The following is a 25,751-nucleotide window of genomic DNA, read 5'->3' on the forward strand; positions in this document are numbered from 1 at the left end:
TGAGTGTGTTTATTAGGCCATTTTAGGCCCTCGAATATTCTAGATTTTCAGAATTCGTCACTCATACATTATTACTCACATTTTTATCTTTCTTATTTCATTTCTCACATTTTGCTTCACAGAATCATTCAATTTTTCGTATCTTGGATCTTTATTGTTTTTGCCCCATCACACCTGCAAACAAGTGCACACCTACTTTATACATATATCAAGTACAACGCGAGAATATTTACCATTTGAGTTACGCATAGCTGGACAACAGTGAGGAATTTAATGTAACTAATATTCAATTTTTATTTGCATTCATTCATTTTTAATGGAATCGATGGTTTTATAATGCTTGTATATTTGTTATTTGGTCACTCATTTAGAAATCAATCAATGATAAAATCCGCAATTTGAATTTTTAAGAAATACTGGCATTTCATTACACATTCACGACATTAGTAACGCAACTATTAAGTCCCACTGATTTATTGAAAGGCTGAAATCCAAAGAGAGAAAATACTGACATCGACAAACGCGTGATGCACGTTAACTTCAAAGCAAATGTGTTACATGAAACAATTATTTCCCCCCATTTTTTGCTTATTTATTTATTTAGTTAATAAGTAACTAAAGGGTGACGAATTTTGAAAATTGGTAGAAAATTCATGACGGTGTTCAATGACTGATAAACACACACATCTTTGAGCTTTTGAACAGCTTTGACGCCTGACAGCTCTTTTAAAAAACTCTCATCTTTCGGAAAAACTATCAAAATCAAACAGAAACTGATACAGGAGCACCAGATCTTGATTGCGGGACTTTTTTGGGTTTCTGACTTACATCATGAACTGCGCATGAACGGGAAGTACGAAATTGCTAAAACGGATGCGAACCTGAAGAACTAATAAACTCTTATTCCTATATAGGAACAAGAGCTTTCTCAACGAATAATAACTGGTCTAATGCACAGGGAAAACCTGAGGATCCCTGGAGCAGCAGGGCTGAGAAGGGGGGGGGGGGAAGAAAAAGAAATTCGGTACTGTGATTACATCAGTCTAGCTCTGCTACAAAATTCGTCTTGGTCTGATCTAACGAACGAATAAGCCCGCATGAACGACCGGGAGTTCCGGTATTCACAGCGGACCTCTCTGGAGTGGTGAATGAGTAGGACGGTCGGCGTAGCGAGACATTCGCAGTTGTCCACTCCGGCATAGTGACCATCAAATTCACAGGTACTATTACAGTCGTCAACCCCGGTAACCCTCTATAGCGCTATATTCACAGGAACTTTCCTGCAACCGGTACGGACTAGTCCGCTCGGGTAGCAGGCCTTTTTTTTCCGCACGGAAAAAAATAGGGTAGTCGACATAACCAGCGGCTGGTTAAAAATGCGCCAGCTACCGAGTGGTAGTTACGATAACTACCGCGGTGGAGGTCACAACTAACCCAGTAGTTACATCAACAACCGTGAATGTTGATGTAACTACCGGGTTAGTCGTGACCTCCAACGCTGTAGTTATCGTAACTACCGCACGGTAGCTGGCGCATTTTTAACCAGCCGCTGGTTGTGTCGACTACCCTATTTTTTTCCGTGCGTGCAGACAGTTTGCGATAGAAATTCGGCAGGATTTTTTGTAAGTCCTGCCTTCGGAACTCAGGAGTGAATCTCTGCTGAACACTCGACTCGAACTTTCGGACCCACGTAAGCTTGGTGCGTGCGTGCGGCATGCCGCTTAAGCAGATCAGAAGACGCGCGCGCGTTGCGCTACGGCGCGCCGGTTTTTCTCCTAGTGTCTCTCCTTGCGCGCGCCTTTTTCGGGTGTTTTGCGGCCATTCTATGGCAGATACGGCCAAACGGACGAAATTTTTGACCTGCAGGCTTGTAACTCAACGTTTTCAGTGGGAAATGAATGTTATTATATCTAAAAACCTCAAATTTCAATCTGTGTCACTTAAGTCGTTTGAGCACCGGGTAAAAATCGTTTCTAACTGTTTTCCTTGAACGAGGCTTCTAATCTATCCACAGCATCACTTAAGACCAGGACCTCCTTCGAATTCGAAAATTTTAAAAATAAGAAACACCCTAGGGGTGGGGGTGTCAAAAAACCGCAAATCTAGCGTTACGCAACTTGCGGACGGCCCTAGACAAATAGGTCAAAAGCCGCGATCATTCAGCTCCTTCTGCGCACTCAAGGGTGCTGGGAAAGTGGTGCGGAGAGCCAGCGGACATCGTTTAACTGGAAATTAAAGCGAGGAATCGCCGCCGAAAAATCCGGGATCTCGATTTAGGTAATCGATGAACAGGAGGGAAGGGTTTTTGTTTTCACTACGCCTACCGCTCATCAGCCGACGGGCTGTTGCCGCTTTACCGGGAGATGATCTCGGAGGGCCGGGAATTTCGGGTGATGATCGACTGGCTTGAAAACAACGGCGATGCTGGGCCGGCCGCGGCCGGTCCATTACCGCAAATAACAGCCTCGGGCAGTCGGGCGCTGGCTACCGCGCGGACCGCGGAGGGCTCGAAATAAATTAATAGAATGTAAAATTGATTTATATTTTAATCCTTACTGTTTTCCCGGGCGCTTTTAATTTCTTTCACGCCAGACTTCACTGTTGCCGGATCTACGAGAAACAATGCGTTTGGCCAGGATATATCCCCGCTGAAAAAAAATTCTCGGCGTTTTTACCAAGGTCCGTTGGTACCTTTACCATCTCATTATTTTTACCAATTTTGGGTAATTTTACCGAGACAGACTGGTAAGCTTACCTAAAAACCGGTATTTTTACTGTAATTTTTTTTTTTTTCAGGTAAGAATACCACTTTTATTGGTAATCAATTCCCGGTAACTTTGCCATTGTATCTCGGTAATTCTACCGCGGTCAATAAAAAATATTGGCGTTTTAACCAAGGTCCAGTAAAATTACCGAGAAAGTTCAATAATTTTACCGAGATTTCTCGGTAAAATCACCAATTCCATAAATGGTAATTTTACCACGAAAAAACTGGGATCAAATAGAACCCTGAATTCTTGGCAATTTTACCCTTTTCTTAGTATATACACCGAGATATTTCTTTCAGTGATCCGTTGAGAAAAATAAATTAGGGCAATGGCTTAGGAATTGCGTTCACTTGTGAATCGGACATAGCTGCCGTTTCTGCGCTTACGACGACAAAAATCAGCTTATCGACGCGAGATACAAATTCTGGGGAAGGAACATAACGGCCAGTCGCGAAGACAGCACTGAACAGGACAAAAGGAGCCTCCGAAACAATTGAATATAGTTTTAAAAAGGCACAGGGTGTCTACTTAAATTTCATTTTGGATGTTCCTGATATTTAATCTGAAGTTTCCTGACTTTTTGCGTGGATTTGGACCACATTTTGCGATAGGGAACCACTGTTTCTGGCTCATTTTAGAAACAACGTATGTGCCATTTGTTTCCCTATGCAGAATTGTGTTTTTATGGAAGAGCCAAGGCTAGTGGTTACTTATTGCAAAATATAATCCAATTGACACTCAAATGGTTCAAAAAATCAAAATATTCGATGAATTGACTCAAATGTTTGAGAAATGCTTAAATCACTCAAAATTGCCTGATCTATGACCGATTTTCCACTTCCTAACCGTCTGCGCTTAGAAAATCCTGGAGTCGTTTAAATGAACATTGAACTCTGCACGATTAATTTTGTAACTTTGCAATATGTGTTACAAAACACAATGATGGTGCGATATGTGATACAGTAAAAATGTGAAAAACAGGGAATATGAAACAAAGTAAAAATAAATGCAGAAAAAATGTGCTTCGATTCAAATTCTGGCAACATCGTTGGAGCCTCTCTCGAGGCTCGACTCTGATAAATATTTGAAAAGGCGCGGTTCGTTACTTTCGATAGCGAAACGGAGGGAGAGGGTCGAAAACTAATTTAGAGTCGTTCCCAGAGATCTCCTTCCATCGACGCTGCATCTTGCCACTCAAAATGATTATTCAAATTTCAGGTAAATACCCACTTAATATCGGTCGGCGCCGGGGAAATTATCCAGAAAATTACGCACATCTTCATCGCGGCGCAGTGGCTGGTCCTCAAATTTTCGGTTTGATTTCCGCGTTTAACTTTCGATGTCGAAAATGATCGCGTTAAGGATATCGTTGAATGAGACAAAATACATTAATTTCTTTCAGTTTCGCAGCATCCGAAAATGGCAGCGATCAGGAAAATTGCCAGTCGGTTAAGTATGTTAATTGAATAACAATCCGCTTCCTTTTCATGTTTTCAAACCTGATTTTATTCGAACGTACTCAGTGCATGATCTTCTGTCTGTTCTATTATTTAATTTATAAGGCAACTTTTTGAGTCTTGTAACAACAGAATCCAACAATCTAAGACCGTTGCAGTGAACTCGAGAGATTCTCATAACTTGATTGCCAGTCACATGACGGAAGATCAAGCGGATTGCACTTTGCAAAAAGGAACTAAGAGTATTCCAATGTTGCTAGGATTGTGCAACATACATTCTTTGCCACAAAATTACTGAAATAATGAAAGAAAATAAAAAATCATATTTACGATGATAATTTTCTTCTTGAATTCATAGTATATTGAGAGTAAAGATAAAATTTGTATAGATGATCAGTTTAGATTTGCAGGATAAAGAAAATTACACAATCCTAGCGACATTGGAATGCTCCTGGTTCTTCTTTGCGAAATGCAATCCAAGTAAATTATCGAAGGAAAACGGCTTCCGTAAGCATTGTTTGATTGAACTGAGGAATGGACTTCTTGCGTTGAGCAAGCGAGTGCTTACATGACGTGCAAATGCACGGCATAATATGCGCAACGTTTTAAATTTGAACTGTCCCTTTCAATGAACTACTGGCAGAGTGTAACTCCAATATTTACTTACTGGAAAACTAGAGGTGGATCGATGCATGGAATTTTTAGGGCCATATTCTAAGTTTAGGGAGATAAAATAAAAACTGTTTAAATGGTCAGTTTCTTTTGGCAAGATGAAAGAGAAAATGCAATTTGAATACCATTACAATGCAGAGGGTCGTTGATAAAATACGTAACGATAAAAATCACTGACCCCTTCAGAAATTGGCAATTTGGTGATATAAGGATGGCAAATTCCCACCTCGCGTTGAACGTTTCATCTGGAAAAAGCACCGATTCCAGCGTTACTTGCAGCAAGTGCGGACTCCCCCTTCTCCCAGTAGCGTAAAATTCGACCCCCTATCCGCATGGAGCTACGTATTTTAAGAAATAGTTCCTCGCTAGATATTGAGGAATCTACTTGAAACTGGACAAAATTAAGGTAAAGATAACTATGTACAAATGAACTAAATGCAAAGGAACTAAATAGTATGCCAATTTCACCACAATACCTCTTCCAACCCAGAAAATAAAAGAAGAAGAAGAAATTAGCTACGCCCAATGACTGTTGATATTGGACAGTCCCAGGCCTGTAAAAGTGCGAAAGAAAAGATTTATATTCCATTATTCCATATTACACTTTCGTGCTTTGTTGCCAAGCGGTCACGCTAAAAATAGGTACGGGCTACACTGTTAAAAAAAATTAGCTCAGAGCACGACCTATATAAGGAAGTCGCTCGGAAGTCACTCATCGCTCAGGGCCAATTTCCACGGAGTTGAAAATCTCCGACGTAAGTATGGAAATGCTGAGCTAAAGTAACTCAGGCATAAGGACGGGCTGCGTCGCTGGCGACTGCCCTCCCCTTACCCCTGGCATCCGTCTCATACCCCGATCCGTTTCCCCCGTCTCCTCCCCTCCCTCTCTCCTCCCCTCCCTCTCCATCCCCTCCCTCTCCTCCCCTCCCTCTTCTGCCTTTCCCTTCCACCTGTAACTGCAATGTATGTTCTTTTTTTTTAAAAGATGTGAAGTTGTACTGCAAATCAAATCATGTTTGAGGAACTTTCGGGCCGATATCCCACAAATTCGGAGCCAAAGTGTTTTTTGAGTTGCAAACACGCGACGGAAAATCAATATTTGTCATAGCTGAACAGCTGTCTCCAGTAATTTCGAAAACGCTTTTAGACAAAGAAAAGTTTTATAGATATTAAGTATTTTGTGAACATAAATTCAGTGTAAGCTTAAAAAATAAATATACACGATAACAGAATTCTAACTTTACTGGACGCCACGCCATACCCTTATAATCAGGCTTTGATGCCCAAAAGTATCATACGAGCTAAAAAGAATAAATGACAATTTCGTAGAATTATACTGCAAAATTTTATTCAATACACCTGAGGTTTTTCGGCATACAGTGCCATCTCCAGACGCATAACGAACCTTCACCAAGGAAACTACAGATACTTGACAAGGAAGTACAACTAAAAGCAAATAATCCATTAACGGGAGCAACATGATGGTTTTAAATAGGGAATAATCTAAATAAACTACCATGCACATGCAAATCAACAAGCGATAAGGAATGAAGCGATAAAAGAGAAAGAGATACAACTTTGCAGTATAATGGTACGAAATATGTATTTTTCCTCTTAAACCTAGTTTCATAAAACTGCTGCCCTTACCGGCGTTTTCAAAATTCCTGGAGGTAGGCTATTCTACTAGGACGAATTTTTATTTTCCGTCGTGTTAGGAACTCAGCGAACACTTTGGTATGGGATCCATTGGGTATTATCCTGGAAAGCCTTCAAACAAAATTTAATTTGCTGTACACCTTCACGAGTCGCAACTAATCACTGTTCACGCAAAAGCCACTGGCTGGAGACTGACGCCGTCGCAGTCGTGAATTCCAGAATAAGATTGTAACGGTCAATGCGCGTTGATGATGCGCAGAAAATTATAGCTCTGTTTCTTCTTAAGTATCTTAAATCTGAGTGGAAAGTATCTCTCCCGAGCATATAGCTGTCTTTCCTGGAGTGACACATGCTACAAGGAGCTTCCCATGCCAGAGCGAGCTATCTAACTCACCGCAAAATTTTGTCACTCGATGCTCCAGGCAGGATAGCTCCATAACATTTCACTCAGGCCACTCAGGCCAGAATAATTTTTAACAGTGTATATTGACATACTATCTGTTCCGGGCTCAGAGGCCAAAAGTTTCGGATGCTGGAGCCGAAGTTTCATCTGCTCCGGGTGCTATGCCTGGAACTTTCGGCCTCTGAGCCCGGAACGCGAACGGTGTGTCATTGTAGCCCATAAGCACGGCTTCTATGGCCGGAGGTTTTTTCAGGGCAGATTTGTGCAAATGCTCAGAAAAAATGAGCCTATTTAGACTTAGTTGCATTTGAGGAAGATGCGTAGAACTGGGGGTGAAATGTAGAGAAATGAGGGGTACTCACGGTCCATCGGAAGATGAAGGGTATGACGAGTTTGCCGATGTCGCGGTCGGTGAGGGTGAAGGAGTTGGCGCCGAGGACGGGGCTGGAGGTGTTGCCGAAGGAGCAGGAGCCGGTGGAGGAGACGTTGGCCTGGTACTCCTTCAGGCAGACGCGGAAGAACGTGTTGCACGGGTAGACGCACTGCTCGGAGCTATCCCGCCGGTAGATCCCGCCACAGCAGACCCCGCTCAGGAGCTCGCCGTGGAAGTTGACCATTTCTAGGATCTGCAGCTCGAAAATTCCTGAGCCCTGAGCATACTGAAACACACGCAAAGCAAATCGTCAATTTTCAGCGAGAGCATCCTTCTCAAATCCGCATAGATAATAACAATAGCATAGAGAAAAAAAGGAGGTGTTTGCATTTCGGGCATCTTGGAATTTTTTTGATGACGTAGGTCGGTACAGCGACGTTTATCATCGATTTTCTTGGAAATGGAGTAATTTATGGAAAAAAGTCATTCTATAGAGAGTGCTTGAAATTATATCATGAGTTGATTTAAGTGAAAACATTGGACATTATGGTCCGTTTATCATAATTCGAATTCCGGATTTCGCTGGCCAGGTTGTACCGACCTATGTCACAGGGGAATCAACAAGCTGTTTTAATTAATTTCACTCATTAATCTAGATAACTCTCGACCGTCATCTTGGTCATCACTTTGATCGGAATTTGACGGAAATTTGAGCGTGTAACCAGGCCATATAGTGACTTTAAGGTTCATCGCTTAACGACGCATCGGTGACTCCCAAATTAAGCCAATATTAAGGTTCACACTATAACCGTGTATGTAGGCCTTTTAACCGTGTGACTGCGGCTTAAGGGTGTAATCGTAACTGCAGCGCGAGGAATCCTCGTTGACGCATTGCAAGGTGCACGACTGCACGCACACGCGGGACGCGAGTATTCGCAAAGACAGACGCGCGATTAAAGTTGTCGTGCGAGCGGTCATGAGGCGAGTGGCGAGTGCGGCGCGACCGCTTCTCGCCGGGCCATTAGCATCTTATTTTCCAGTCGGCCAAGTGCGAATCGCCCCGGCCGCGGCCTAAATGTTAATTGATTGCTTGTTAGGGGCTCCAACAGGAAACATCATTTCGCGACCATCCAGTTTGTTTATGATTTGTAGCCACCGCGCTCTTCGCGAGGGCTTTGGCTCAGCTCGTCGTGCCATTGCCTCGTTCCCGACCCGTGGAAATTCCATTCACTTTTCTCTCTGATGGTGTTGACGAAGCTGACTCTGTGTCATTGTAGTTTTCCTTTCAAATTGATTTTCCAAGGGAGAGGAGAAAAAATCAGATCAACTGACGGCAACCCAGGAGAGACCCGACTGTTAGTCCATCATTTTCCCCATAATTCTACAGGGTGTCCGGAAGTTAACGTACTTAACTTTCAGGATCGCTTTTTCGGCTCAATATATGACTTTTTTTTCCCCCAAACACATATGCCCGAAAACGCTTTATAAGTGAGATATTCGCTTCCAAAGTTGCCATTTTTTTTCTTTCAAATTGATGTAAATTCTCGTCATTTTTTCATATAAGTGGCAACTTTGGAAGCGCATAGCTCACTTATGAAGCGTTTTCGGGCATGTGTGTCTTAGAAAAAAAAACATATTTTGAGCCGAAAAAGCGATCCTGAAAGTTGAGTCCGTTGACTTCCGGACACCCTGTATATACAACCACCCATTTCAACCAATCGGACTGCTCTATATTCCCTTCGTCTTCATTGTCCATAGCTTTGTCCATCAATTTCAATAATCAGCCCGCAGGTCGGGAATCGACTGGAGCACTGTGATCTATAGTACTGCGTACCTATTTTCTCCATGCGATTAACGCACAACGACAACGCAGCTCGCACAATTCCACGCCGGGCAATACCCGGGATCCCAGCTACCACGTTAAAGTCTCAAGACCAGGCCGCAACGCAATGAACTGTCTGATTTAAAATCAGTCTCCGCCTGAACTAGTCTCAATTACACCTGTTCATTTGAATCGAACTCAAAAAACCTCGAGCAGCGGACGAGGCCTCCGTTCCTGCGCCCCGCGGCACGAAATTTATTCCATACTCCGACTTTTTTCACCGCAGATCGTGCGAGAGAAAGTATGATATTAATTAAAATTGCGGACGGAAAAGGGGAAATAAATTCAAACGGACCGCGAGCTCGGAGGAGGGGGGAGTTGCGCGATGCCGTCAGTCAAAGCAGTAGAGATGATTATTTATTACGATTATCTGACAGGAACGTGTCATCAGACGTAGACAAGGGTGTTTCGGCGATCAACCGCTCTGCAACTTGGGAAGACAAGGAACATTGTCAACGGGAGTATGGGACATTAACTGAGAAAGCATGCACGATGCCCTGCAGAGTTCTCGTCATTTTCTGTCTCCAGGGTTTTGTTCCGTGAGAAAATTGGTTCTCGCGTTAACTTCTGCGACGCGATCTTACTGGATACTGAATCATTTCCTTTCCTCGGGCGGAATCAAATTAGGAACAAGTATCCAATAGCTGATTTGTCGACGATTTCTTCGCCTACTCAGGCCTTGTCCACACGAGCGCGGTTCGCGGATAACTCATTCCGAGGAACTTGTTCCCGGAACAAGTTTCAGCTGAGCTAAAAACTTATTCCTCCAAAACCCCGAACTTCCCCCGTACTCCGAGCTTCTATATATGTTTTTTTAATGTGAATTTGTTTGTTTTTGTTTTTTAACGTCCTTTACATGTCTTGACATTTATTTTTCTTACTTTGGCGGCCGTAATAATCTATTATTTTGCGATAATTGTTTAGTTTTATTGAAGTTCCGGTTCCAGTTCGGGCGAACTCGTGTGGGCAGCATCCCTCGTTTCAAGGAATAAGTTCCGGGAACTGAGCAGTTCGTCGAATAAGTTCCTCGAACCGCGCTCGTGTGGACAGGGCCTTAACCTGTAACTTGTTTCCAGAATTTTTTTCCGGCGAAAAATTACATACACGATTTTAAGGATATTAGCTGAGGAATTTTGAGGCTAACTTTTGGATCTATTCTCACTATCGTAACATCATTTTCCACAGAGCAAGTTCAGAAATTGAAAGATTAAAATTATGCATTTGACCGCAAAGACCTATTTCCCTCTAATTTAGTGGATGACCAAATCGGGGTGAACACCAAAAGATGCACCCGCTCGTAGTGGACAGTGAAGCGGATCTACGAGGTTAGCTGGTGTCGCTCTTGAAGTCTCGGATCGCATTTCGAAAGCTCCGCTCCGGCTCGGACTAGGGCCCCAGTTGGCCAGGACCCGTTGTTTACAACCGGGAGCCGGCCATGTGAGTGATTAGAGATAGAATCTCGTGTATTTATTGGGTGACAGCGAACAAATTCACTGACGAATGCGAAATTGGGCCTCGCCATGAGAGTGGCCACTCGGCCATTAGTCTCCTGGCCTACCACCGCACCGCCCGGACTACCGTCCTATCCAGGTTGCCAACGATGTTTATGGGCTACAGCCCCGCAATCGGCCCGGTGGTGTTCCTCGGCGTTAGGGCCAAAAATAGGGTGATCTGCCCTAAAGTGGTTCCCGGCCTGGCGAATAAGGGTCGACAGCTTTTCCGTTCGGGAAGACCCATGGTTTACAAAATGATCATAGGAGGGTTTGAGGGGATCCTCGACCTGGATGCATAAAAAGGACAATTTTGCAAACTAGGAGGTCGATTCAAAAGTATAACTTTAAAGGTAAATTCTTACAAGGGTTTAAAATGTTTTACTGCATGAGGCAAAAATTACGAAATACAGATAAGGCTAATATTGAGGTAGGTCAGGATCTACCTCTAAGTATTAGTAAACATCATGAAAGTAAGTCAGTTGTACGTCATACTTTTCGAAGTAAGCAATCATTTTAATTGCAAGGATATATTTTTGATGTAGTACACACTTAAATATATTAAGTAGTAGGTAAGTATCGTAGTAATTTCATAGTTTATTAAGAGTAAAGATAAAACTTGTTTCTATGGTCAGTATATATTTGCAAAGTAAAGAAAAAATTGCAAAATCTTAGCGATGTTGAGTGCCTTTTTGCAAAATGCGATCCACTTTTATGTTGTACTTTCTAAAAAGCCAAAATCTTAGTTACTTTTTTGGCTGCAAAAATACACGTGTATCATCTCAAATTTTGAACCGGTTCGGAGGATTGGGCAGCGATCCGGCTACCGGCAAGTCGCGAAACCTGATAGGATCGGGTGCAATTTGCGTTGATTGGTGGATGTCCGAGCTCGGGTAAGCTCCCAATTGAATCCGAGCAGAGTGGAATAGTTCACGACGAGCCGAAGGAGTCGACAAAAACCGCTTAACTCCCCGGAAAAATCCCGCGAGTAAAGGCGATTTTTCGGAGCGGGGCGCCCGGCAGGAGCTCGCGGTAGGCCCAGTCAAGCCGAAGGATTTATGAAGCTGTATTTATATTAAATTCTGCTCCGACGACTACGCGTACGCAGCCGCCAGATTCGCGACAGGGATGTACCCACGGCACACCGAGATCTCTCAACTCCCCCTCCCTACACCCCCCGTTTGCTGTTACTTATCGTTATAAGGAAAAAGGAAAACAAAGCGCACCGAAAATAAATGATAAAACGATAAAAAATGAAGGATCAACCGAGGGAAAGAGAATCCTGGGCGGGAAATTTGCGAAGTTAACCGAGGGAAAAATGCGTCTGCACTGGAAAAAAAAAACACATTGTATCTAGAGTGCAAACTCTTGAAAACATTGACAAGAAAATGGACTCTTGATTCAATCAGATTTAAGCTTGAATCAAAAGGAAATCCGCTCAAATTAAGAGGCTTGGTGCTTGATTTAAGTTTAAAACTGATTGAATCAAAAGTATTTTTTCTTGTCGATGTTTTTAAGAGTGTGGACTCTGGATCCAATGTGTTTTTTTTTTTTTTCCAGTGTCCATATTCCTGTTGATAACGCTGCCGCTGGACATCAAAACGTCATCGTATGATTCCTTCCAAGCAATATTAAGGCAAAAGTACTGGTTAGAAAATTCATCTTTGAAAGTATCTTCCCTTCACTTTACCACAGATATGATACTACTACCCTCACGCGCCGAAACGTCCTAATTTTCAATTAATCAAGGAATTTCAGCCTTCTTTCGGCACTGCATGTTTTCTTACCTCTCTCCTTCAGCTCGATAGCCAATCACTGTCTTTTAAACGAAAATTTGAAGACCTCCATTCATCCCCGCGAGACTCAGAGTAGTCGACACCTTCCGAAAGCAACTTCAGTTTATGTGCAAGTCAAGTGTCACATATTATACGTTTGCAGTTAGTCGCAAACAAGAATTGCTCCTTCGTTCCGACAACGCTGGGTTGACCACACGAATGCGCATGCAGAATATGTTCACTGATGGTCGATAAAGACGGCCCTGGTGAGGGCAAAATAACAAGACAGCTGAGTTTGACGGATTCCATGGTTGCCTGTTTCCGGCGGCTTTTCATCAGTTTTTGCTGCCAGTAGCAGTCTGACCTGAGAACTTGGAAACTATAGAATCGGTCACTTATTGTTAGAAATAATGTTGAGGGGCGAATATGGTGAAGAGAATACCTTGCGTATTAGAGAATCATCAACAGATTTTATAAATCAAATCAAAAGAATCATCAAAGTACCTGCAGGTCTTAGCCAGGATCGAAATTGCCACAAATAAGTGTTTTGAACCGGATTTCTTGAGAACGTCTCGTTTATAGCAGACACTTATGAGAACGGTAAACTTCCTACTTCGATTTCTGAACGAATTACAAATCGTGAAAGAGCTACAGCTGGTAGTGTGCAACATGTTTTGTTCAAAGGTTTTCCTGTTATTTCAAGGAGACGTCCAGTCTCTTTACAGAGGGCAACCAGTAAACAGGTTGACAACGGAAGTCCTGGTCCGAGAATTAATAAAATGGGCTTTTTCTTCGGTCGATGTAGGTGCTTCTTTGGTTTAAGATTGGAATGAAGAAGGACCACCGGTCACAACGACATCACTTAAACGTAAAACGTGTTTGCCGACGAAACTAATTCGTTTTCGTTACTTCAGCAGCATTTCGTTTGGCAGTTTCAGTGGTACATTTCAGGAAACTTCACGCGGCTGTGAAATATTTTATATTTTTCAGGGGCTAGAGTATGCGACCCGCACTCAGACACCCAAATATAGAAGAAAATCTTAATTTTACATTTTGCTAGACATAAAAAGGCAGCAGATCTATCACAATCATTTTAGCTTCATTTTCCTTTCTTTTTTTTTAAATTCGGCTGATGATGGGAGCTGTTCAGCCCCGAAACGTTCCGTAATATATTTTAAACTTGCTTTTTAGCCTTGATCCTGTACCTATTTTGTGTTCCTTATACAGAAAAAGGAACCGATGTTTTTCACCTTTTATAAATTTCTGAAATTTGATGAAATGTTTCACGTGTTTCAAGCTTTTATTTTTCATGAAATTTTGCCACCCCGATAGACACTTCAACTAGTACAGTCGAACCTCGATAACTCGAACCTCGATAACTCGAAAACCTCAATAACTCGAAGAAAATGTCCGTTCCCTTCCGCAGAAGGCCAAAATCCTCGATAACTCGAAAAATTTGTTCCGTTAACTCGAAGACATTTGAGGCTCATTTGTACCTCAGTAACTCGAAGGAATCGGCGGTTTAACTCTATAACTCGAAGGCAACTACCATGTGTCAAATATGTACCTCAGTAACTCGAAGGAATTGGAGAAAAACCTCTATAACTCGAAGGATGCTTCGGCCCAGATAATCTCAAGGCGGCCGCAGGCAATCAGCGGTGGCAGGTTAATCAGTTTATCATCAGTTAATGTTGTGACGCGTTAAAAAAAAATGCGCAAGTGTTCCGCGTTGAGAGTCGCCCAAAAAGTGAGCATATTGGAGGCGGTGAAAAACAGAGGTGCGAAGACAAAGGAACAAATTGCAAAAGAGTTCGGTATCCCACCCAGCACCCTCTCAACGATATTAAAAAACGAGGATGTTTTTTCTGCTTTGGTAACACTTGAAAATGAGGTAGATAGACACCGTTTGCAACACTTGCAGCAGAGCAGAATAACTCAGTTTTTTAAAATTTAATTCTTGATCTTTGTGTACATATTTTTTCCAATAATAAACCATTGCCCTACCCCAATCGGACGTGAGGTTAAATATTAGTTCCTATTTTCATTCCCCAATATTCCCTTATTATGATAACGTAAAACAAATAACGGTTTTTTTTTTCTAAATTGACCTAGCACCAACCTCGAACCTCCAACCTCGATAACTCGAATTTTTCATCTCCAAACCTCGTTAACTCGAAACCTCGATAATCTCGAAACCTCAATAACTCGAATTTTTCATCGCTTCCCTTCAGCTTCGAGTTATCGAGGTTCGACTGTACTTGGTTCACCTACAATTGCGAACAAAGTGGGATTTCAGCGAAGCTGGGCGGAATGGGGACGAGAGCAATGGTACATTTCATGAAACTTCACGAGGCTGTGAAATATTTCATATTTTTCAGGGGCAAGAGTATGCAACCCGCACTAAAACACCCAAATATAGAAGAAAATCTTAATTTTACATTTTGCTAGACATAAAAGGAACCGATATTTTTCAACTTTCATAAATTTCATGAAATATTTCACGTGTTTCAAGATTCTATTTTTCATGAAATTTTGCCACCCTGATAGACACTTTAACTGGTACTCGGTTCACCTACAATCGGGAACAAAGTGGGATTTCAGCGAATATAGAGGAAAATCTTAATTTTACATTTTGCTAGACATAAAAAGGAACCGATATTTTTCAACTTTCATAAATTTCTGCAATTTCATGAAATATTTCACGTGTTTTTAAGACTCGATTTTTCATGAAATTTTGCCACCCTGATAGACACTACAACTAGTACTCGGTTCACCTACAATTGCGAACAAAGTGGGGTTTCAGCGAAGCCGGGCGGAATGGGGACGCGAGCGAGAAAGGGCGGCAACGGTCCGGCGAGCGGACCTCCGGGCTCGGACAGTTTCGGTGTGAAGACAGCCGCCGTCATCGGGTGACGCGGGCCCGGGACGGCGACAAGTGATCGGTGACAGCGGTCCAATTGACACGCCAACAAACGACCGACGGCAACGGCCCGATCCAATATCGCGGCTCCCGGCCCGGCGGAGAGTCGCTGACACTGACGGCCACCCTAATCTCTCATCTTTCCCGCGCCCGGCGCTTGCCAGAACCGCGGACGCTCGCGGCCGTCCGGAGGGAGTTGGGCGGTTCCTCCCGGGAAACCGAGACGCCGCGTCGCGGACGTTGAGGCTTCCAGGTCAGCACACGTTGGGAAAAGCTGCCGGTGATCGCGCTGCTCCGCGAATTACGCATGCCGAGCTGTCGCTTGAATCTTGCTTCCATCAAATTTTAAATGAGCTCGGGAATCGTTGTTTTCTCCTCCGTCTTCGATTGCTACGCTACTTTGAGTGGTTCGGCATAGATTGTGCTAGGGGACTATGCCCCCTAGCCGCTATGCGGCCCAACCGGCGCTTCGCCCTCTCTTAGACCCGCTTCGACAAAAGAACGATAAAAAAAATGAAAAGATTTTCATACACTGATAAAAATTATTCTAGTTTGAGAAAGAGAAGGATTTTAGCCAAGGTGTTATGGTTATCGCTGCTTTATTTATTTTATAAACATTTTAAACGCTAAGTCGACATTGTTTGTTGAAGTATATGTTGACCTTAGCTCTTTCCAGTTGCAAAATGTGCTTATGATATAAGCGAGATGTATTGGCTTGGTGGGCCTGCAGAGTATTTATGAAAATATTATTATTTATAAGTATAAGTAGTATTTATCTTTTTTTCTCATACTGCAAATGGTGTTACTAAGCATGAACGATTTCATAAAATTATTCTGGTTTGAGTGGTCGGAGTGAAATATTTCGGAGCTGACCTGCTCAAAGCATTGAGTGAAAACTTTTTGCGGTGAGTAAAATAACTTGCTCCGACGAGAAAAGCTCCCAGCAGAGCCATTCAAGTGCTTTGTGAGCTAAGCGCTATATTGACGAAACCCAATGACAAGTATCACTCCAGAAAAGACAAGGATCGTTCCAGAGGAGATTTTTCAGCTCCGAGTCTGAGTGATCTATGGATGAAGAGAGCTGAATTTTTTTGCGCAGTCTCCACGCGCAGCGACCGTTACCGTCTTCGTCTACAAATCGCGACGCGTCGGCGCTAGTCTCCGTGAGTAGCTCCCAGGAAGTGGCGACCGAAGTGCGAGTCAAGTGTCAAGAAGTGGTGCAATAAAAAGTGGTATCATTGTGTAATCGACCAATATCAGTGTAATCATTGGATCATTGGAATCATTATGGATGGAAACGGAGCCCCGAATCATATGCCGCAACTGTATATAAGATGTACTTATAACAGAAAATCAAAATTTGTTGTTGTCGACCAGCCGATTGCCACCTATTTTGCGAACGCTGGTAAGTTTTCTAGACATATGATATTTTGTGAAATTCCATCCAGTCCATGCCATATCTCATTCGACGTCTCCGAAATCAAAATGCGAGATACCTCCTAACCTCTCTGGATGCCATGTGCCATACCCGAATGATCCGGCTTCGAGGCCTATATGTATAAGCCCTGCCTGAAGCCACGTCTTACTCTTTTAGGCCTCAAAGCCAGATCATTTGGGTACGGCACATGGCGCCAAGAGAAAAGTCGCCGCTAAGTAATAATTTGGAGCTAGTCTTGATTTTGTTGCGTCCATGTTTCTATCGATAGAATTAGAAATTCCTCGTGAAGGAGACACAGAGGGCCTGGTGCCCTCCCTCGGATCACTTTCAAGAGGAAAGAAGTCGTCGGTGCCCTTCATTTCAATAGATACTGGGGAGTGGGAGGCTAGGCAGACGCATCTTGACCTGACTTTTGAATGTCCACCCACTACGATATAACAAAATACGGCGGTGTTCTCTCTAGTAAACGTACCCTTGTATATTATTATTGCAGTCTCAATATTGACGTTCAAAATAATGAGGAACAATTGCAGGGAAAAATACAAGTGGTGTTCGTAAATTTGATGAATTCCTCCATTGAAACATTGGAAACTCTAGAGCTTTTCGTCCATGACATACAAGACGTCGTAAACCATCAAAATTTGACTTTCTACCATGGCATCTAGTAAAATCCCTGATTCGACTATTTGCCGACATCACAAATGAAATTCGAGGGAAAATTTAAGACGCGAAAAAAGGAGTAAGATCAACATTTTACGAGCTGCATGGATGCTTAACGCTGATTGGATCAACGTCATGTCAGAAATCGAAGCAAATCAGTATGCAGGGTGTGATAATATCAATGACCAGAAATCCGGAATTTTACGTCATCCTTCGGATGCCAACCGTTAGCGCTCTTTCCTGACGTTTGAACTAAACTAATAAGATCAGCGAAGCCTCGTCCAATCGCTATTTCATTTCGATCCGATCGTATTCTTTCCTACTGGAGATCATTTAAAACCACTTAGAATCTTCGATAAAATGGAAACGCTCGAAATGCATTTCGGAAGCACTTTTAGGAGTGTGGAACAGGTTCACTGACTTGAAGGACTCATTTCAATGAGCTATGAAAAAGGCAGTAAAATTTTAATAAAGAGGTCCACAGGTCTCTTTTAAAGCGTAAAGAGTGCTTTGTGCCCACTCGTTGGAGATACGTTCTGTAACTAGGAAATCATCTGCTCCACACTGCCGTACTAAGGAAGAACACCGTACAAGCCTTCAGACGTTGCAAAGTTCCCTTTGATAAAATACGAATTGATTGGGAAAGTTATGAATATTTTTCTTCCAATTTTTCAGAAAATATTTTCCGCATTTCATTAGAAATATCCAAAAATTTCATGGACAAATATGCAATGCTACCCTCCAAAATAAACATCGTGCCGATGGAAATTTGGCAAGTCCGCATGTTCATACGACGTTTTCCCTTGGCATGGCAGCATAGGCGGGAAGCGGGAGGAAGCGCATAAAAAAAATCGATAGCTGCAATTGGTTTTGAATCTTTCTTTCAAGGAAGGATGCAATTAGTAATCCTCCAAGCTATTCTCCTTTTATCTTTTTGGAAAAGTGAGGGGGCCGAAATATTGCTTCATTTGGGAGGGAGCCAAAGAAATTACTTCGGCGGTTTTGACTGAGCTTCTTAGAACTCAACAGGACCAGGAAGTAATACACACGCATCTTTATTCTAGAGTGCACCATGCAGAAAGGAGATAAGAGCCGTCCATAGTTGAAATGGACTTGGCATGGGAATGCCGGTTCAATAAGACGCGAAGCACTGAGGAACGACAAAGGAACATATAGCTGAACGAGGAGCGATGCTAAATGCTGTGAGAGTGAAGAGAAATTCGAGGAAAGAGAGAAAATAGGAGGTTAGAGGGTTGGGTTACAAGAGAGCATGGGGACTTGGGGAAAAAATTTACAGCAGACGCAGGTTAAATCAGACACGGACTCACTTATACCTATGAAATTTTGCTGGAAAACTTGATGATTTCAAATTCGAAAATGCAAATTTTCAAGGAAACGGTTCGATCAAATTTCTCGTAATTTTTTCTCTCAACATCAGGAACTCAAGTGGTACGTAAATTCGACCATGAAAATTCAATTACGCTAAACGTGCGACTGAGTAACTGACCGATCAATCAATCGCTGGAATTACACCTATAAACAAAACGTCTTTTCCTGTGGACGGATAAAGTTTCAGCGTCGTTTTCAATTATTACTTTGACCAGCTTCCACTGCGCTCTAGGAAATGTTATCCTTCGTTTCAACGGCATTCCAGCCCATGCAGAAAATGAGGTAAAAAAGTAAGGTGTGGACATAGGAAGTTATAGTTAGAGCTTATCCCAAAAAGCGACACGTAACTCTTGACAGATTCAACATTGATAGGCGTAGGTCGATGTTCAATTGAAAGTTTCCCCACTAATAGCTACTTAAAAGCTCAAAAGCTTTTGATGTTCACGTCGATCAACAGCGGGGCTCTGAAGACCCCAATGGTTAGAGTGCTTGATTTTCCTAATTTGCTGCTTTTCTCGGAAGTCTAAGGACTGTAAAATTACAATTAATTCATCCTTCATAAAATTGTCACATGAACCGATCACTTTTCAAACCTCGCAAGGGCCAATCTCTATTCCGATTCCGGTGGTAGAGAGGGAATCTTCTTTTGTTTTCCCCGGTATAATCAATCATGAATCATGTCCGATTTCAAAATGGTCTTCTAAAAGAACTTGCACTTTTCGGAAATCGAAGATCGTCAACAAAGCGAATAAAACGGGTTTTCTTGTTTTTTTCGCATTCGAAATTTTGACGTTTGCGTGATTTGGAAAATAATCGGTTCCAATGAAAAGAAAAATATATTTTTATGAGCGTACACTGGAAAAAAACACATAGGATCTAGGGTCCAGACTCTTGAAAACATTGACAAGAAAAACTTGAGAGCGCACCGTGAAATGCGCGCAATGCCTGAAGTATCCTGCTGACTTGTAAGGCGCTATACTCCGCGTCGCACTATGGTCCACAGACTGGATTTAACGGAACTTTATTCGAAAATGCACTGCTTCGTTATAAAAGGTGTTAAATGTTATGTTTTTTGGGTCGCTGATTTCATTTTACATCTTAGTTTAACAAAATAGTAACATCCTGACCGATAAACTTAACTTCAAATGTGATTTCTGGCGCTTTTAAGACAGAAGATTTTTTCCACCCTATTTTGACATGTATAAAAATAATAACAAAAGTGTCTCTCGGTCGAGATCAGATAGTTCTCATATATTTTTAGGCGGTAAATCCAAATATGACCTCCGTCTTGGTCCATCGCCCTTAAATTTTCCGGAAAAGCCGATTTTACCCGGAAAAATGGACATTTTTGGTGTTTTCGCGACCGTTGACCTCTGCAACATATAGGTAAAATTTTTTCCAGGCACTAAATAGTACTATTTCGATGTATTTTGATCTACTGAGTCCGAAAATGACCTTTGTTTTTTCTTATCACCTCTCACTTTTCCGAAAAAGCGACTTTTTCCCGGGAAAATGAGCAAATTTGACGTATTTTTGTCATAATTGCAATTCATGTTGATAAATTATACTGGACCCGTGATAAAGAAATTCTGTCATGTATATTAAGCTGCTAAATCCGAATATGACATAGGTTTTGGTTTATCACCCTCCACTTCTCCGATAATGCCGATTTTTCCGCGCCTTTTGGGTAAAACCTTTCCCGGACTCTAAGTGTGTTAAAAATACGGTTTAAAATTGATGTCGATGTTTGATATATCGATTCTTATGTATTTTGACTTGCTAAACCCAAATATGACATTAGATTTTTCCTATCACCCCTCATTATCCCGGAAAATTCAATTTTCCTCGGAGAGCGAGCTTTTTCGGTATTTTTGCGCCAATTTTCCTATTGTATGGAGTTGTAGCGATTTTCCAAGTTCCTCTTTAGGTCTTCTCTGACGTCTTAAGAAATATTCAACCGGAGTTCAACCTCAACTTGCCTCTTACAACCCCCCGTTTTCCTCAGAATACGGAAAATCGTCGCAAAAATACCAAAAAAGCTCGTTCTCCGGGAAAAATTGAATTTTCCGGGATAAAGAGGGGTGATAGGAAAAATCTAAGGTCATATTCGGGTTTAGCAAGTCAAAATACATAAGAATCGATATATCAAACATCGACATCAATTTTAAACCGTATCTTTAACACACTTAGAGTCCGGGAAAGGTTTTACCCAAAAGGCGCGGAAAAATCGGCATTATCGGAGAAGTGGAGGGTGATAAACCAAAACCTATGTCATATTCGGATTTAGCAGCTTAATATACATGACAGAATTTTTTTATCACGGGTCCAGTATAATTTATCAACATGAATTGCAATTATGACAAAAATACGTCAAAATTGCTCATTTTCCCGGGAAAAAGTCGCTTTTTCGGAAAAGTGAGAGGTGATAAGAAAAAACAAAGGTCATTTTCGGACTCAGTAGATCAAAATATATCGGAATACTTTTATTTTGTACCTAGAAAAAATTTAACAGTCGCAAAAACGCCAAAAATGCATTGAATATTCCACATTTTGATGCACGGAGGTGCACTCCGAAAAAAATTGATTTCGACCGTTAGGCGCAAAAAGGCGCAATTTAAATTGGCATCATTTTAAACTTAAGGATATGTTGAACAAGATTTCTCAATCCGCAAAGCATTAACTAGAATTAAAAAAAAGTTAGAGCTTCCTAAAAATTACGAATTTCACTTATTTCTAGCATTTTTTGGCGTATGTTTGGAGCGTTCAAAAGCATACAAATTTCGGTTCAAAATTAATGAAACGGGGTGAAAAGGAAGTCACTTGCCATCAGGTGGATCCATGTTGCCCAAAAATTTACATAGATGAGGCGTAACTCGGTAAAATAAACACCCTGTAACGGTGCGGTGGCGTTTGCGGACGTGGCGTTTGCGGATTCTAAGAATCGGGTGGCGTTTGCGGATTCTCATATTTTGACGGTGGCGATTGCGGACAGGCGGAACAGGGCCGGTGGACTTTGCGGATCATACACTGAAAAAAAAGTAGTTAGCGTTGAGAACTAATTTGGTAAGTTCTCGCCAAGTAGAATCAAAATTAGGCTTCAGAACTAATTTATTGTACTGAAGCACCAATCAATTCGCTTCATACGTTGACTTGACTTTACTAGAGCGCGAACCAGAATTGAAAAACAGCACTAGCTGTAAAATTAGCGCTGTGGTAAGACAAATTCACCTTCGGGTCAAACTAATTCGCCCTCAACACTAACTGCCACATTGTCCGTTACATTTATTTAGTTTCGAAAAAGTGGCGTCAGTACAACAGCCTCAATCGCGTCAGCTCGTGAAAATCAATTAAAATGTGAAATTTCGGGCTCGTTTGACAATGTAAATACTCCCGGTATGATTTATAGTGTCCTCTCTTTCTTGAAAACGTTCGAAAGCAACATAAATAAACCTGTTAAGGTTAGAAATCGTCTGTTCGATTCAAAACGTAAACAAGCATGATATTCGTTGGAGTCGTCAATCTTCTGTATTAAATTGCGATTAAAGCGTCCCGCGTTTAGTTTATATTTTACGAAAATCTGTGAACTTACTGCTTACTTCTATAGTTCGTGTTCTCCCGTAATTTCAAAAGAATATCTCAAGTGTTCGGACGAGATATGTTTATTCAGGGTGAACATTCGCTACCGTTTCATGTGTGAGTGTGTGTCTCTCTAAAGGATAATTCTGTCTACTTGCACATACCTATGGGATATTCCTTTCCTCTGTCGTTCATTTGGAACCGGTCAGTTTATTTTTACCTCTCATCTTTTAAGAAATCTTCTTTTCCTGAAAGTATTGTCCAGTTATCATTCGCTAAGCCATTTTCTCCTCTCTCAGTTTTGAGGTTAGGTTGACCCAACCCTACCGAATGCGAATTAGAGTAGCGGAATTAGTTCCCAGCACTAATAGTGGTTAGTGTACAGAAACCAAAAATCATGTGTGTCCAAATCACACAATATGAGTTAGTGTATAGAAACCATTTTTAGTCATCTGACGCTAACTCATTTTTTTCAGTGTAGAATTTCGGCGGTGGCGATTGCGGACGGAGGAGTAGGCACCTACATATGCTACCCCCCACCCCTGCGCTGTATATTAAAGAGAAAAATTACCGGAGAGGCTCTGGATTCCTTTTCGTGGATGTAGAATGAAAAAAATATTAGTATTAAACATTAGTATTATTTTAGTATAAAAACATATGAGCAGTGAACATACAGTAAATTGAAAACTGTAAAAAGAAACTGAAAAAACGTCAGTTTCAGACCATTTTTAGGATGAAAAACATGTTGTAAATTCTAGTCCAAAATTACTGGAAGTCAAAAAATTACATACGAAAAATGAAAACACATTTTAATTGTTTGACTTTCAGTAATTTTGGACTAGAATTTACAGCATGTTTTTCATCCTAAAAATGGACTGAAACTGACGATTTTTCAGTTTCTTGCGATTTCTGATATGCCTTTTTTAAAAATGTACTGTATGTTCACTGCTCATATGTTTTCATACTAAAATAATACTAATGTTTAATATTAATATTTTTTTTCATTCTACATCCACGAAAAGGAATCCAGATCCTCTCCGGTAATTTTTCTTTTTAATATACAGCGCAGGGGTGGGGGGCAGCATAAGTAGGTGCCTACCCCTCCGTCCGCAATCGCCACCGCCGAAATTCTATGATCCGCAAAGTCCACCGGCCCTGTTCCGCCTGTCCGCAATCGCCACCGTCAAAATATGAGAATCCGCAAACGCCACCCGATTCTTAGAATCCGCAAACGCCACGTCCGCAAACGCCACCGCACCCCCTGTAACGCACCACCGAATGCGGCTCACAATCAGCTAATGAAGACCTGTCGCGCGCTCTGTTGTTAGGGTCCGTCACAATCTTATAAATCATTATTAGTCGATGAAAACTTAGGTGACGATCCATGAGAGTATGTACTATAAAACTGTAGTGCCAAACTTTAATTTTTTCCACCCTCAAAATTTGACTAAAGTTCCGTTAAATAGGGTCTGTGGACCATAGTGCGTCGCCCGCACCGTGCTGTATAAGTGCAATGCATGAAGTATCTTGCGGTTTTGAAAGGCGCTACTATGCGTTCCGCGCCGTGCGCGCCAGCCCCGCGCCGGACGCACTGTGTTTGACGCGACTATTCAAACTTGCGGCGTAAGCTGTTTTCATGCTAGAGTCATGTTTCAAGCTGCACGGGAGGGGGGGGGGGGGCACGGCTCTAGAGTCCAGACTCTTAAAAACATCGACGAGAAAAAATACTCTTGATTCAATCGGATAAGTGCTTAAATCAAGAACCAAGTTTCTTAATTTGAGCGGATTTTCTTTCGATTTAAGCTTAAATCCGATTAAATCAAGAGGATTTTTTCTTGTCAATGTTTTCAAGAGTCTGAACGCTAGATACAATGCGTTTTTTTTTCCAGTGTGGGGTTTAATCCGGGGGGACCGGGGCCCGTTTGGGTCCACCAGGCAACAGGGAGCACCCCGCGAACAAGTGTGGGTCGGCGCGACCGCGAGCCCGCGACACATGCTGCGACTTATCGCTTGTAATTATCAACCCCGGCGTTGCCGAGCCGACCCCGCGCGGAGCCCCCGGACGCCCCCGAAAACCCCCCGGCGGCAACGCGGCCGATTTCAAACAATGCGCGCAATCACGGCTCTTTCCCGCGTCGAAGCTCCGCCTTTATCGGGGTGCGCATCGCAGATATAGATATCATTTACCAACACTTGGGCCGGCCGTGTTAATCGACCGACCGACCGGTCGCCGATTCGGCGCCGCCATGGCCAGATCGTGCTGGATATGGACCTTCGAATAATACTCGGCGTTTCTTCTATCATTAAGCCCCGCTCTTGCAATACACCCACGGGGCTAACCCCCCTCCCCCTCACTCGAATCCTTAATTTTTTGACGAGGATCGGCGCAAAATTCGAGTTTTTTGCCGAAGAATATCGATGGCTAAAGTGCGAGACCACGTATCTCCGCTTATTGCGACGTTGTAGGCTTCCAGCCATACTATATTATTCCCTTGGAAAACTAGTCGACGTAATAACTTGCAAATTTCTCGAGCTTTCTTCTCCGTTAAGAGAATATTGAACAAGCTAAAGAGTTGACATGTTCTCCTTCGAAAAAATGAACTAGGAAGGGAGATTTTGCAACAACATCACGGAGATGCGTGGTATCGCATTTCATCCATCGATATAATACTCAGTTCGGGTGTGCAGGAAGTTCTCCTGCATTTCCATGTTTCGCTTCAGTCTTTAAGAACTGGCCCAAGACACGACGCGACGCAAATTCGCTAAAATGTATTCAAAAAGTCCGTCAAAGAGTAAAGCTTCCGCACTAGTCCAAACTTTCCAGCAAAACCTTACGTGGATCTCGACTCTGGACTACAGCTGGCATTTCGACCCCCACGCAGTAGAAAGATGCAGAGCCCGACAAAAATATAGTTTCAAACAAGCCTTTTGTCCCAATTGAGGTTAAAAGAATCTGAAAAATTCCAAGGAGCGTAATGCACTCCATAATATACCACTGGCTCATTTATGAAAATTTGTGAGTTTATCGCAAGTAATCGTAACAGGAGCAGACACTGTAAAGCACCGTAACATTTTTCCTATGAGACGTCCCAAAACGCCCTGAATTTCTCTCATTCCTGGGAAAGACAGGTCGAAGGCTAGGTGCAAACAGAACACCGCCCACTGCACCCAGTTCACACTTATCTGGGATCTGAGATTTGCATAACTCAGATGCACGGCTGCGTCCTCCTGGAGATGGTGTCATGTGATACTGTTAATTCGATGTTTACTTTTTGCAGGCAAAGACCCCCTC

At 42.3% G+C, this 25,751-nt stretch overlaps 1 protein-coding gene across 1 annotated transcript in view; it reads right to left on the reverse strand.

Annotated features, from left to right (window-relative positions):
- Window positions 1-25,751, reverse strand: part of Ser (protein serrate) — a 243,687-nt gene that overhangs the window by 195,915 nt on the left and 22,021 nt on the right. The window contains exon 2 of the mRNA XM_019049018.2: window positions 7,319-7,615. Coding sequence (XP_018904563.2) covers window positions 7,319-7,615 — 297 coding nt within the window. The remainder of the gene's footprint in view (window positions 1-7,318; window positions 7,616-25,751) is intronic.

The sequence above is a fragment of the Bemisia tabaci genome, chromosome 4, assembly GCF_918797505.1.
Source record: "Bemisia tabaci chromosome 4, PGI_BMITA_v3".
In the NCBI taxonomy this organism is placed as follows: Eukaryota; Metazoa; Arthropoda; class Insecta; order Hemiptera; family Aleyrodidae; genus Bemisia; species Bemisia tabaci.